Here is a 15467-nt window from a genome sequence, read left to right on the forward strand (position 1 = left end):
AATATCAACTGGAATAAGAAGAAGTGAATATAATAATAAGGCACGTAGTGGAGATTAGTAGATATTAATTAATGACAGTTAAAAACTATTACCAGTCAAATATTTGGAACACACCTAGACACACTTTTTCTCAGAGTTGTTTTTTTTTTTTTTTACTATTTTCCGACATGTATAAGTATAGTTAAACATCAAAAAAATGTAAATTAATACATACAATCATGCAGAGAGCAAAAATAGTGTACAGTATATAAAAATATCACAGAATTTAGATTATTTTAGAAATCAGCCCCTCAGTCTTGATGCAGCTTCACACACATTCACTCTCAACCATCAGAGACTTTTCCAGCAGAATTGACGCCCTCCGTACAGTTAGCGCTGAAAGACAAGACATTCATCATACACATGCATGAACGTGACTAAATGTATTTGTCTTAAATGCACTGATTCATATTCGAGCAGCAACGCCTTAGAACACCACACACACACCACAACACACACACACAAAACACACATTATCTAAACCGCTTATCCTTCTGGGTCGCGGGGGTTGCTGGAGGCTGTCCCAACAGTTATTGGCCAGAAGCACTTAAAGATAAAATTGCAGAAAATGCTTATTTGGATAGGTGTGTCCAACTTTCAACTGGTCATGTGGGTTAATATGTTATTTAATTATGACATATTTTTATATAAGAATGTATTTATTATTAGTCTGACTGTTAAACATGTAAACTCACCAGCCATCAGGGTTTCAGTTTCAGTCTGTAGGTCTGAATTCTGTTGGGCTGGCTGAAATGATAAAGACAGAATATAATTTATCAGGTCAGATATTTACAATCAGCTGTGTCTTAAAATTCTTAACTGTGTGTTAAGTTGTTGTTCTTTTCTCTTCCTAACTCTTTCTGCTGACGGTGGTGGTGAGTTCAGTTTCTGTTGTTTCCAGTAGGATAATTCTCTCTGTAGTTTGCTGCTCTTTCCTGCAGTTCCCTTTCTCAGAGTCTCCAGTGCTTTTTACTTCTTTCAACCTCTTTCACTGTGACTCCAGTCGAGTCTCATTCTCTCTCAGCAGTTCATTCTTCGCATCTATTGTTAGTTTGTTCTATTGTTTTTGTATGTTTTCATTAATTCAGTGTTTTTTTGTGAAGTGTCTGTTTTCTCTTCTAAATCTTTTTTCTCTCTTCAGTTGCGTTCTTTTTCTTTCTCCCTCTCTGAGAGTTTAGTTCAGTCTTTCTATCTCTCTCTCTTTTTCATCCCTCTCTATCAAAACTCTTTCTGTCTGTTTGTTATATCAGTCTGAGTAATGAGTCAGGCAGCTTCCTGATTTGAAGTGTGTATCTCGCTTTTATGCATTCTTATCTCTGATCTCCATCTCCAGTATGAGCTTCTTCAACCATTCATCCTCCTCTCCTACTGCATCCTCTTCAGACTCCTCTTCAGCCTTCTTCATCTGCTCATCTTTCTCTCCACTCCTCTCTCCAAGCTCTCTCCTCTTCTCCTAATGCTCTCCTTGATAAACTTCGCTTAATCATCTTTTGTGTTTTATGCCTGTTTTATTCTCTTCCTTGCTTTTAACTGCTTCCTCTGAGCTCCTCAAAACATCCATCAACAGCTTCTCATCTTCCTCTGATCTCCTCTTCCTCTCTTTGTCTCATCTCCACTCTTTCTCTCACTCTTCTTCCTGCATCGTCTCGGTCTCCATGACTGATCTCTCTGGTGGTCTCTCTCCTCTTAGTTCTCTTCTTTACTGTGTGTTTTGTGTGGCTGTTTGTCTCCAGTTTCAGTCTCAGCTCTCTTCAGCTTTTTTTTTTTTTTTTTTTTTTTCCTCCTCTGCTTTCTTTTCTTCAGTTAAGCTCATTAGTTCTTCAGTAAGGTCAGGAAAACCTATCCCCTTTTAATTCTGGGCAAATGATGATTCAGATTCAGATGATTTAGATTATTTTGTATTTTGTCACATTTGGGGTTTTTACAAACCAAAAATAAAGACAAACCATATCAAAAATAACACTTGTTACAGTGTGAAAATCACTTTATACTGTATATTTTTAAACGGGATACAATTTACAAAGTAAAGAAAATTAATTCATGATTATGATTTACTATTCAAACTGTCTTTGTATTTAGATGTTTATCAAATATTTGTGTGATGTTATTCAGTGTTTATGAAAGATGAAGATTTATAAATAAACAAGCATTAAAACTGGTAACACTTATATAGAGCATAACTAGCTCTGCGCTTTCTTTCAATTTTACTCATCAATTTGAATGACCTCTTAATGAATACCAGTCAACAACTCTGCATCCAGCTGTCTAAGCACATGATGACGAGGGAATTGTTAAAGAAAAAAGCTTTTGCAAATAAACAAATATGAATATACATCTATCCAACATTCCATCCGTAACACACATACACAGAGAGACACCATTCAGATCTTCATATCTGAAAGGACTCCACAAACAAGAAAACATCATTACAGCGAACATTTTTAGATTTACTAATTTATAGTCAAATGCACACATTTGAGGACCCCTTGTTAAATTATGTGTTTTGTTGATTTTCTAAGTGGAAATAAGTTCAGTGAACACACATAAACATGGCATTTTTCTGCACGTTTATTGCATAATTTCTACATATTAGCTGAGTGTAATATATTGGGGTAAAATCCAAATCAATTTAATGTTAATTTCAGTAAACAAACAGTAATTGTGCATTACATTTACATTTACATATTCACTTATTTTCAAATCACGACTACACATCTGAGACTGATATAAATTTACAGAACATCCTACCGAATTAATTTAAGCTGTAACTTCAAGCTGTAACTTCAAACTTATTCAAACAGTAGTATTTTAAGTAGTCAGAGTTTAGATGTTTATGAGGATGATGTTATGATCTATTTCAACTTAAGGAATCGTCATTTATAGTGTAATTTCTATTGGAACGTGTCTGTCCCAAACACTAAACCTTAAACTACACCTGGGAAAATAAAGGGTTTTTTTGTTTTTTATTGTTTTTAACTTTAAAGATTTGAAAGAGTTTAGTTTTTCAATAAAATCATTATTTATAAAATTCTGTCCCAAGTTTTCATGTCACTACAGAAACACAAAGTTTTTAGACCATATGTGGAGCCTTATTTTAGCCACACCCCTACATTTTACAGCAGGAAGTGAGACTGCATCCCTGACCCTCATGGCCACGTGGTCAGCAGTCAGACCCCAAGGTTTTGAAATAAATGCGTCCCAAATTCTGAAAATCAGTGTGTAACATTAGTAAGCAGGTCATTAGTGAAAGCATGATTTTCGACCATTAAGTAAACTTTTGTGTCATTTTCATTAGTATCATGGTATGTTTGTATATCATAATAGTATAACTAGAAAACAATAAAAACAAATAAATAATGTCACTCAAAGCAAAAGGAGTAGTTTAGTTCTAAATTCCACGCTCAGTAAAAAGTCTGAAATGAGTTTTAACTCTGACTTCTGAACTGCTTCAGTATAATGATTCATATAGAGGCGAAACAGTTATCGCTCTTTAAAATGATCACACAGACGGTCAGTATCATTGCTCTTAATATAAATGCTCAATTTAATGATGTCTTGATGTAAAACAACCTCAGTAAAAGCTGTAAAACCTCATAAATCTATAAAACACACAAACAGTCTTATCTACACTTCATACTAACATAACCTCAAAAACACACACGCTTACAAAAATAAACATGGTCATCCTTACCGGTCAGCAGAGCAGATCTTCCATTTCAGTCTCCTCTTCTGTCCATTTCTGTCCACTGTAAAAGAGAATAAAACAGTGTGAAGATCATCCTGAGGTCATTCTGTATGTTATATGATCAATAACTCTTTCTCTGTTTAAATCACTGTTGATGTGTCAGTGTGAATCACTGAGAACTGATATTCATAACAGTATATACAGAAACTGTATTGATAGAATTTTACCAAAACAAATAATAAATAATGATAAATAAGCACATGATAATAAAGTAATATTTATTAATAAATATTAATAAATAATAATATTTTATTAGTAACTGAATAAGAGCTCTTTTCATCTTTAGTTTTCATAATAAATCATCATCAGTCATGAGCTTCATGGGAAGTGAGAGTAACAGATCTGAAACGCAGCATCAGAAAAGGGGAATTAAAGTAGTTGCAGCTCTGCAGCTTCTGAGGATCATGATCACTTACAGAACACTGATCAGCATCAACACTGTAATAACACTGTAATAACACTCAACTGAACACCATGAAATGAGAATCAACAGAAAAGACGAAACTAAACTTAATCGTAAACTTTATCAACTATCAGCCCTGAACAGCTTTTACACACAATAATGTTTACATACATAGATTTAAACATCATATTAAAATATGAATTATTTTAATCTGATGATTAAATAATGATTAATATTAATCATATTAAAACGTTCTCTGCATCATCAAAGATTCTTCAGATTGATGGAGAACGTGCTGTACATGGTTCTATTTAGAACCTTTTGAAAAGCGTTCTACACTAGCACCACAAAAAAGAGGTCTTTTACTGTTACATCCAGCTGTTATGTCAAGCTTGTATATAATAGAGGAACCCTTTTAGGTGCTATGAGGCAAACCTTTCAAAAAGGTTCTATACAGAACCATAAACAACACATTCTCCATCAATCTGAAGAATCACTGATGATGCAAAGAAACCTTTAATCCAGCAAAATGTTCATCGAGTGTTCTTGGTTCTAAACAGAACCATATACTTTACTAAAGAACCTTTGAAGAACCATCTTTTTTAAAAGTGTGATCTATGTAGAATAACATGCTCACCTGATAAACATAGACTTCCGCAACTCGAGACTCTGATCAGAGACAAAATAAGAACTTTTAAAATACTGAAAACATATAAGACGAAACATTAGATCAGTATTTTGTTTAGTATGACATGAAGCTGTTGTTTAGTTTTAAAGACCATCAGAGAAAATATCATTTTCAACAGGTTTAAAGTTTCAGAATGTACTGTTCACTCTCCAGTTCACATAGTCCATATATGGAAACTAAGCTGTAAATACTGCTCACTGTGAGTTCACTGTGGTTGTGATGTCACAAAAAATCACATATATCTATATCACATATATCTATTACATATATCTGTCTATTTAGCCAACAGCAGTTTAGCCCCGCCCATTAACACAGTATAAGGAGTGTTTCAGCCTGCACTGCTTTTTTAATGAGGCACAATACAGGCCAATCAGAACTCATTTACAGATATCAGTCTTAAAGGCACAGTAACACAAACAGTCTATTTACAACTAAATGATGAAGAAAGGATGGAAAATGATCATGTAAAAATGAATTATGACTGTTTTTTGATATATAAAAACCACATAAATGTTATAAGTGGACTTTAGGGGGAAATAAAATACTAGACAATGTGGGATATGAGCCCTTTAAAGAACTCTAGCTGCTGCTGTATTTACAGTTAGATCTTTAAACACAAACAAATAATGATTTTCTCTTCTTTCAGATTGTGTTTTCATGTCTGATATTATAGAGTCTGAGAGGAAAAATGAATGAGCTCTAAAACTGAAACTGCAAATTAAAAAGATCAAAAAGTGAAGTTAGTTTAAAGTTTGAGATCTGCTGCTCTTTAGCTTCTGAGAAGTTAGTCTGATTCTCTCCTCAATAAGTCTGACTCTCTGCTGCTTCTCTGACTGTCTGTAAACTGGTTGTTCTGTCCAGCAAATTTTTATATCAGCATTTATATTTAATACTGTTCAACGAAGACAATAATGTAGCTAATAATGAAATATAATAATTGTCAGCCGGCTGAAAATTATTATATTTCATTATTAACTACATTATTGTCTTCATAGAACAGTATTAAATATAAATGCTGATATAAACGTGACTCTGCTGTTAAAGTTCATGTAAGGAAATGATTCTAACACAAATTTCTGATTATATTAATGATAATCAGTGTGAAAAACTGTGAGCTTCACTTTGTAATCTGTCAGTATCAGTGTGTAGATCAGATGGGTGTGTGTGTGTGTGTGTGTGTGTGTGTGTGTGTGTGTGTGTGTGTATGTGTGTCTGTGTGAGTCTGTGTGTGAATGAGGTAACAGTGTTATTAATGGTGTTCAGTCATCTCAGGCTGCTGTGAGCTCTACACTATAGTGATACATACAGAGCTGAAGTGTGTGTTAGTAACTCTCTCGGCTGCGAGGATGTTCAGCTGAACTACTCTGAAACACAGTACAGATAAATACATCAGTCCTTTACATCCCAAACATCTTCATCAACAATCAGCTCATCACAATAAAAGCACTACACACTGAATTATACTCACTTCTCTGTGCTTCTGTCCCTGAACCCCACTGTGAAGAGAATAATATAATGTGAAGATTTTATGCATGAAGAGTGAATCATTATATTTGAATATTAGGAAGGCTCGAAATGTAACAGTACAGTAAATGTGGATGATGCTGCTCTGTTGTTTGGGGGCTTTCTTCTCTTTATGAGGGTCTAATACAGACTGACAGTGTTACATTCTAGAACTTAAAATTTTGTTTCAGTTTTTTTATTTGTTACGGTCATTTTTGTCTGTGTCCTCTGTCTGTCTGTCTGTCTCTCTCTCTCTCACACACACTCTCTCTCTCTCTAGTTTTCTGCAATAACATCATTAATTGATGTTAAAATGATATGTATATGAAAGTGTCTTTATGGGTCATTAATATAGGTCTATATTTGAAGAAATTAACAAACACAGCTGGGCAAACATGACTACTTCATTGAGTGATGGAGGGAAATCTGCTCTCATAGTCAGTTATTTGTTGTGTTTGTTCACTACTGAACTGAGCTGTGAGGAGAAAGTTCATTTATGTACGATCTCAGTAACCATAGTCTTCTCTATTCAGTCAGTCCTCTACTCTCTTTCTCTTCATTAAATCCTCTCTATCTGTCTTATTACAGACTGTAGAAGTGAATAAAACAGCCTGAAGATTTCATAATTAAAGCCACGAGTTACACATAAAAAACTAAAAATAACAACTTCTCTCAAATCTCTCCTTCAGCTACTTTAAGATGAGTTTAACTCTTTCATGTTCATCTAGTGAATCTCTGCTGAGAGACTCTGCAGACTGAATAAGAGAAGCTGATCATTCTTAAATGAAGTGAATGGAACGTGAAGAGATGAGAGGAGCTCAGTAATCCAGTCTTAGTCAGAGCTGCTGGACTCTTCATGATTGCTGCTGTGTGTTTGAGTCACGATATAGAGGACTCATCAAACAGCAGATAGTGTGTGTGAGTGTGTGTCAGAGAGCTCCTGCTGTGTGTGTTCTGCTCTATTTTCAGTAATGGAGGAGAGGAACACTACAGTAATGAGAGAGACACTCTAATGATAATGATGTACTGATGATGAACGACTCAAATATTCCATCATCACATAAGAACAGTGACATCACTCCCAACAGAGCCAGACGGCTTTTTATTGTTGTGTCGTTTTTCTCCATCAGTGAACTTCACTGTCTCTACATTTCTGCAGTGCAGTGGGATATGCACAGGAGCATTGTGGGAAGGAAGGAGGAGATGAGTCAACAGCTGTGATTCTGAGTATCAGAGACTTGTTCATCATGTGAAATGTACCTGGGAAAACTCAATATGATGTAGCTGCTTGATGTCTGTATGAATGTAGTCCTGTGATATAGGAGTTGTAAATCAGTCACTACCAGCAGCGAAAGAAGTAAACAGAGTGATGTTAGCTGACGACGGTGCTGTGGAATGAAAAACAGAAGGAACACAAGTTAGTCAAATCTCCATGAGAAACCACTTTTACAGTTATAATATTCAGTCTTGTTTAAAACTCTTTATCTCTTATCGGAATCTCCTTTCTCATCTGTACTGTAGTTCTTCATCCTCACTCTTGAACTGTCACTCAATGCTTTCAGTACAACTCCATGAAGACGTTCAGCTAAACAGTTAAAGTGTAAACCTACAGCAGAAACTCAACCCTTATAGAAATGACTGGTAACACTTTACAATACGGTTCCTTAGTAAACTAGTAATATGCATCAACAACTCATGAACGAATATAGTAATTCAGTAATGAATAATGTGTTATGCTTCAAGTGTCACTGATGAACAAACATGACGGAAGGAATGTGTTTTATCCTGCAGCCAGAGAGTTAAAATCAGATAAAGTACATTTTGTTTTACAGAATGAACAGACAGATTAACTCATATAATAACTAAGATTTAACTGATATATGAACTAAAAGATGAACTGATATAATACATACTATTATAACTAATCTAGTGTCAATCAGGAACAGATCATGAAGGAACATATGCAAAATAAGTCAGTTAAGAAACGGTTAAATATAAGAAGAGAGTTTTGTGTTCTGAAGCTTCATGAATGAATGAGGATCATGAGCTGAAGAAAACGATGAATAAACTCAGATGCAAGACTTAAAGATGAATCTCTATTGTACAGTCAGGAGCGGAGCTTCAGGAGAGCCTAATACTCCAACACGTTTCAGTTTCGTGGAGAACTGAGAGCTGAAAACAGTCAATCAGAGCCGTCAAGCAGCAGGTCGGGCTTTTTACTGTGCTGATCATTCTGGGTCGTGTCACAAATCACTTCATTAACATGTTTTACAGAAAGTTCGTGAAAATAGTGAGTTTTCAGAAACTGCTTCTTCACTAAAAGAACCACATTAAACTTCTCTCTAAAGAACGACTAACAGACCCATCAGTTCCTCACACAGAGCTTCTTTATTAGAGTTTTACCTTCAGCCCTGAAAAAGACAGAGGATAAAACTTTGAATGAAAAAATAAACAAAGCCTAAAAGAGGATAAGTATAATATATTAACACTAATAACAATAATAATACTACTATTAATAATAATAACAACAACAACAACAATAATAATAATAATAATAATAATACTTTTTAAATTATTATTATTATTATTATGATTGCTGATTATTATTATGAATTTTAAAAGTATAAAATAGTACTGAAGATTAATTTTGGCCTCATCACTTCATCAGGAAGTAAAATGCACCAACTTTACACTTTACATCTTCTTCTTTTTCTTTTGCTTATTATTATTATTGTTGTTTATAAATGTGGAAATAATATGGAATAACAAATATTAGTTAATTCAATATTCTATTTTTATTCATGAAATGTAGTCCATTATTATATTATATTAGATTATCTTATATTATATTATATGTAATATATTAATGTTGCCGGGTAATAAAGAATTCATCCCTTCAGAGAAAATAAAGACCCTAAAAGATCTAGAAAGGGATTTTTAGTTGTGAAGTCATTTTGATCCACGTTACTCTTAAAGCTACTTCAGACAAACAAAACAATTCTTATAATTCAAAACTCAAAAACAGCCAGTTTGACTTTGTACAGTGTATGTAGATTCATATTTCAGCTCAGTCAGTGATCTGTAGAAGAACTCAATATATTAAGAGTGATTTAGAACTGAACTAAACTGATTTAGAGTTTAAACTAAAACTTTACTTGAGTTCATTAAATAAATGTTAAATTTCTTAAATGTTTGTTGATGGAAATCCATGATGTGTCCTGTCAGGCTGAAGGTGAGCTTAAACTCTTTAGAAAATTAAGATCAGATTTAATCTTCTATCTATAATTTATTTTATTTCATTGTTTGGATGAATGTTTGCATTAATTTACATGATATTTATATTAAATTTGGTCTTGATTAGTTTGTTTGCATTTTATACTCAAACACATGAATTCAGGGTGAAAATATTGTGGTTCATCAAACGTCAGACGGGGGCGCTGGACTTATACATGCTCTGGCGCAGTGGACATCGCTCAAGAGAAAGAGCTGAAGTCAGGGTCGGAATCGGAGAACTGAGACTCGCCGCTCTTGTTGGTGAACTCGCCACGCGCGCAACGAGTCATGAACGCCGCTCGCGCGAGTCACAGATACGACTGAAGTGGTGAATAAGATGCGCAGTTTCGGTTTTATCTCCTCACTACGCGCAGCTCAACTCTGAACACGCCCCTTTTTGTGTCTATAGTTTGTGGATCTGCAGCTTTAATTAGTTATGAGAGCCAGGCAGCAGCCTGTAGTGACGTCACATATTAAATTTAATATTTTAATAATTAATAGATATTGTCTGTTAAATCGATGATCTGACTGCAGTCTGTAGATTTCACTTGATTTGTAACTATTTTCACTTTTTTGTAACAATTTAATTTTTCATCTAAAATATTTATTTAATTCTTATATATATATATATCTATATATATATATATATCTATATATATATATATATATATATATATTATTGCAGCTGCAGTTGTGAGTTTTCCACTGTGCAGTCATGATGTGGAGGTTTAGTGTCAGAGTGAGAAACAGAGTCACTGTTTTTTCTACTGAATGCTCATCTGTCTTCACTCCACATTAACATCATTTATCCTGCGTGTATGTTGTACTCCTTATCTGAACACAACACCATCTGAACATCTGTGTTTCTCATTTCTGTCTCTTCATCTTTCATTCTGAGACGCTGATGATGATGATGAGTTTATTTAGAGTGAACTTCTGGAATACTTACGCCACATTCCTACTGTACACTCCTCTGTTGTGTCTCCATTGGTGACCTGACACAAATAATCTCCTCTATCTGACCATCTGCAGTCTCTGATCTGTAAGGAGACGTTTCCTCTCTGCAGCTCCTGAGTGAACAGACTCACTCTGCCCCTGTAGCCCCTCCCCTCTGTCACCTGCCTGTTCTTATAGAGACAAACACAGTCCGTCCCCTTAAACCACCTGATCTCCATGGAAACAGCACTGATTTCAGGAGACAGGTGACAGGAGAGAGTGACCACAGAGGGAGATTGATAATCTCCATCACGGGGTCCAAAGAGTTTAAACTCATCTGTGTAGAAACACAAACACACACACACACACACACACACACACACACACACACACACATTAATAGTTGTGTCTCGTGTGCCTCCACAATAAAAATAAACTCTCTGATTGAATATTATTAATGATGTTCACAGTAAAACCTTTTGTAGGTTCTGGAAGTTTAACTTACTGTTTCTTGCAGCCGCCATTTTTATCTCTTTATCTCCTCCTACAGATTCACACTAATACAATCCTACAGAGAGAGAGAGAGAGAGAGAGAGAGAGAGAGAGAGACATAAATCTTCTCATAATCATAACCATTTAAATTATACAATTTATTTGTTATATTAACATGATTAGCATAATAATAACTGCTCTCACGTTCTCTGTTCTTCATACAGTCATATCGCTGTTGGTGAAATATGTCCACGTTTTAAATCAGTTCATATCAGGTTAAATGATATCTAATGATTTATATGACAATATTGAAACAAAAACAAACAATATTAATAACAGTATAATAACAATGTCATGTGGTTTCTGCTACATATTCAGTAAAGAAGTTCAGGTTTATTTTTCATTACAGTGACAGTTTTTTCTTTCTTTCTCTTTCAAAATATCTCAGTAATAATAAAGTGATGATGATTAAACAGAAAGAGAAAGGACTACTAACTGTTATGGAAAGTCACCAAATGTTCATTATACAGAAATCCGTGTTGAAAATGATGTGATTTATCAATGCAGGCAGGGCAGGTTAGCACTTCTTTCTCTTCTGCTTTAACTGCATAGAAATCATTTAGTGATGAACTTCGTAGAACTAAAGGAAAAAATCCATTTAGACTTTAATTACAGAGTTCAATGTGGGAATATCTGTAAATATCTGGCAGCTCTTTCTCAACTCAGTCCATCTGAATGAGGCCATTTATTGACTTTCTAAGCTGTTCTTCATCAGGCAGCCGTGTTCTTCACACAGTCTTTTGGGGAGTAGAGCATTAATGAGTGTTAAACACAGCTCAGCTAACGTCACTACTGTTATCACTCTTATCAACACTTTCAGACTCACAATAAAGCTCTGAAATATTTTGTTGATGTTCAGCAAAGTGATAGAAGTAAATGTGGAATCAAAAGCAGAGCATCAGTGAATATTACACTGTAGTTACTGATAACATTATAAAAGCTCTTTCAGTGTCTTATCAGTGTTTGTTTCTAATGCAGAGCACTGCTGACACTAATGTAGGAACAGTTTTATTCACTTTTCCAGTAACGTCTACAGGCCTTCAGAACACTGTATATTTCTTGTGATATAAAATCTTTACACTTCTATTAAACTGAGAGTTGTTCTACACTGTAATGTTAAAGAGTGAAGAAAAAGCTCTTTATGAATGAGGTTTTGTATTAAACTACATCTGGAGACATTTGGAACATTTAAAACATTCAATCTGTTCTCTGACCACAAGAGGGCAGCGGCATCTAAATGGAGTGAACCTGCTTTCATTCCTTTACTCCTCTGTTTTTCCTCCTTTTTCTTTACTGTTTGTTCACCACAATCTATCAGCTCAGTCGTTTCTAGGTTATTTAGTCATGTTACGTTAAATGGAGCTATAAAGTCTCTCTGCAGCTACAAACCACAGAGAAACCTGATCATATACAGTAACTGTCAGCTACAGATGCTGCCTCAAAGAGACCTATTTGTCACTTTATTTAGATTTTCACACTTATAAAATCATAATAATAACTATTTCACATTTTAAAGGTTTAAAATCAATTGTCAACACAAACATTTAGATACAAATAAATTCTGGTTATGAAATTCTTTTACAAACAAAACATGTCTTATAATTTCAGTAGTAGGTGCTGTAGAGAAATGTAAACAGATAATAATATACTGATGTGCATAAAGCAGAATATTAAACTGTTTTTACTGAAACAGATTTTTCATTACAGTCTCTAAGAGCTGCATAGCTGCTCTTTCCATCACAGACTGAGAGTCTCAGAACAATGACGGAGTAAAACTTCATACAGGGACAGAACAGCATTAAACAGAGCTTCAAGATAAACAGCTCCTCAGTGCAAATACCAAATACATAGAACAGAACAAAAAGCTCCTTCAACAGTTTTCAACAGGATTTCAACCTCCTTACATGATTTACACTCTCAGCTCTTTATTTACTGATGTTGAGTGGACACTGCAGTGGACATACTGATGATGTAAAGAACTCTCTTCTATCTAGACATCATTGAAATGATGGGACACAGTGAAGGTGTGGAAGTGAGCTGGTTGTAAACTGAATGTGAGGTGTGTGATGGACTCTCAGTGTGGGGTGTGTTGGAGCAGCTGAGGGAAACTGATAGAGCTGCAGGCTGTAGCTGCAGTAACAGATGGATGAGCTGAACAGGAATAAGAGTACTGATGGCTGAAAACTGAACACACTGTTCTAAATGTACTCAGTAACAGATTCAGTTACAGCACATAAAAAGTAACAATAGTCAGAACACAGTTAGAAAACGTCTTGATACGGCACATAGAAAAACTCTGCTTTTGTCATTTTTACTTTACATTTTTACTTGCTGTTACTGTTTGGCAGTTTTCTTTGTCGAATTCTTCTCTTAATGTGTTTCATATAAAATAATTTATCGCCTCAATGTTCTTAATTCTTAACATTTCTGTCCTACTTCAGTCCACTGCTGCCCCCACATCCCCCAAGACGACTTTATCCAGTATATTCAGCAAAAGTGGGACAGTACTAAAAATCTACTTTGTTAAAAACTGTAATCAGGGTTGGGAGGGTTACTTTAAAAATGTACAGATTACCTGTTAAAAAAATGTAACTGTAACCAAAGGATTACTTTGCTAAAGTAATGTAATCTGATTACTTTCTGTTACTTTTGTATTCCTTTTTTTATTTAAGATGTTTCATTAAAAAAAAAAATATTAAAAAATAGTAATTTCAATTTCAAGACTTTTTAACAAGATTTTAACTTAACACACATCAAACAGAAAAACTGCTGTTTTATAAAATGATGCCTTATAGGTGACTTAAACAGTCAGTGATCTCACTTTAAGCGAGATGGCCAAACCTAATACATGAAAATATTTAAAATATAAAGATGACAGATTACAAATTTCAATAATAGTATCATTTTAAACATGTATACTCCGACCTTGAAGTTCAGAAATCAAGCTTTGCTCCCTGATTTCTGGTTCTGCTTACACCAGTCAACAAGGTCCTTCACCAGCTTCCTGTATTCCTCCTCCTGTCCTTTCCTCATACGCCCCACAACGGCCGTGTCATCCGAGAATTTCTGCAGATGACACGACTCTGTGTTGTATCTGAAGTCAGAGGTGTACAGGTTGAACAGGAATGGAGCTAACACAGTCCCCTGGGGTGCCCCAACACTGCACACAGCCTTGTCTGAGACACAGCCCTGCAGTCGCACATACTGAGGTCATCCAGTAAGATAGTCCATTATCCATGAGCAGGGGTGTAAAGAGTACTGAATATCCCTACTGAAGTACAAGTCCTGGTACTGTAATCATAATTTGCTCAGGTACAAGTAAATGTATTAGTAAATAAAATTACTCAAGTAAGAGTAAATAAGTAGTTCATTAAAAAACTACTTCCGACTTCCGGCGTCGCGCGAGTGGCAGCCTGTTACAGCAGCTCTTGCTCACCGTGAGCTTTTTTTCTCTTATTTTTCCTTTCTTTTATAGTACTTTCTAAACCTGAGTACTTTTCACACTATCTGTGCACCATGGACATTAAACTCGTGAAGTTTGCGCTTCTTTTTATTTTGTTTTTCTCGCGCATTTCACACGCGAGAGCGGATCCAGTGTGCTCCCGGCGGGATCTCTTTGTTTACACCAGGGATCAGCTGATAGCGCTGAGGGGCACAGCGGCGCTCCCGGGGGAGCGACCCCAGATCTCCCGCGAGCTGAGGAGGAAGCGACGAGGGACTCGCGTGGGGGCTCAGCGCCGTGCGAGGAGAAGATACTACAAACCAGTCCTTCCCTCTGTCATCATGGGGAACGTGAGATCTCTTCCAAATAAGATGGATGAGTTAGCAGCGCTGACCCGGCACGAGAAGGAATTCCGTGAGTGTAGCGTCATGCTGTTTACGGAGACCTGGCTAACTACGCTAACTCCGGATACACTCGTCTCTCTGGATGGCTTTCACCTCGTACGGGTGGACAGGACAGCGGAGAGCGGTAAGAGGAAAGGAGGAGGACTGGCAGTATTTGTGAATGATAGATGGTGTAACTCTGGACACATCTCTATTAAAGAGCAAATCTGCTGTAAGGACATTGAACTGTTAGCCGTTAGCATGAGACCTTACTATCTGCCACGGGAATTCTCGCATGCTATCGCGATTGCTGCGTACGTTCCTCCGTCTGCTAACGCTGACGCTGCCTGTGACGCCCTGCACTCAGCTGTGAGCAGGATTCTGACCCAGCACCCACAGGCCCTCCTCCTGATCTCTGGGGACATTCTTCTCCATCCTCAACACTGTCTACCTTCACCCAGTATGTCACCTGCCACACCAGAGACAATAAAACACTGGACTTG

The 15467-nt window shown here is 35.9% G+C and overlaps 1 protein-coding gene across 3 annotated transcripts in view; it reads right to left on the reverse strand.

Annotated features, from left to right (window-relative positions):
- Positions 1 to 4695: 4695 nt before the first annotated feature.
- LOC118801048 (butyrophilin-like protein 2) overlaps positions 4696 to 15467 on the reverse strand; it is a 39468-nt gene continuing 28696 nt past the window's right edge. For all 3 annotated transcript variants that reach the window (XM_036561237.1, XM_036561239.1, XM_036561240.1), the window contains 5 exons: positions 11093 to 11155; positions 10601 to 10924; positions 7760 to 7766; positions 6344 to 6372; positions 4696 to 4856 (listed from right to left, as the gene is read on the reverse strand). In XM_036561237.1, the coding sequence (XP_036417130.1) occupies positions 4762 to 4856; positions 6344 to 6372; positions 7760 to 7766; positions 10601 to 10924; positions 11093 to 11111 (474 nt within the window). In that variant the 5' untranslated portion in view covers positions 11112 to 11155 and the 3' untranslated portion in view covers positions 4696 to 4761. The remainder of the gene's footprint in view (positions 4857 to 6343; positions 6373 to 7759; positions 7767 to 10600; positions 10925 to 11092; positions 11156 to 15467) is intronic.

The sequence above is a fragment of the Colossoma macropomum genome, unplaced genomic scaffold (assembly GCF_904425465.1).
Source record: "Colossoma macropomum unplaced genomic scaffold, Colossoma_macropomum, whole genome shotgun sequence".
Classification (NCBI taxonomy): domain Eukaryota; kingdom Metazoa; phylum Chordata; class Actinopteri; order Characiformes; family Serrasalmidae; genus Colossoma; species Colossoma macropomum.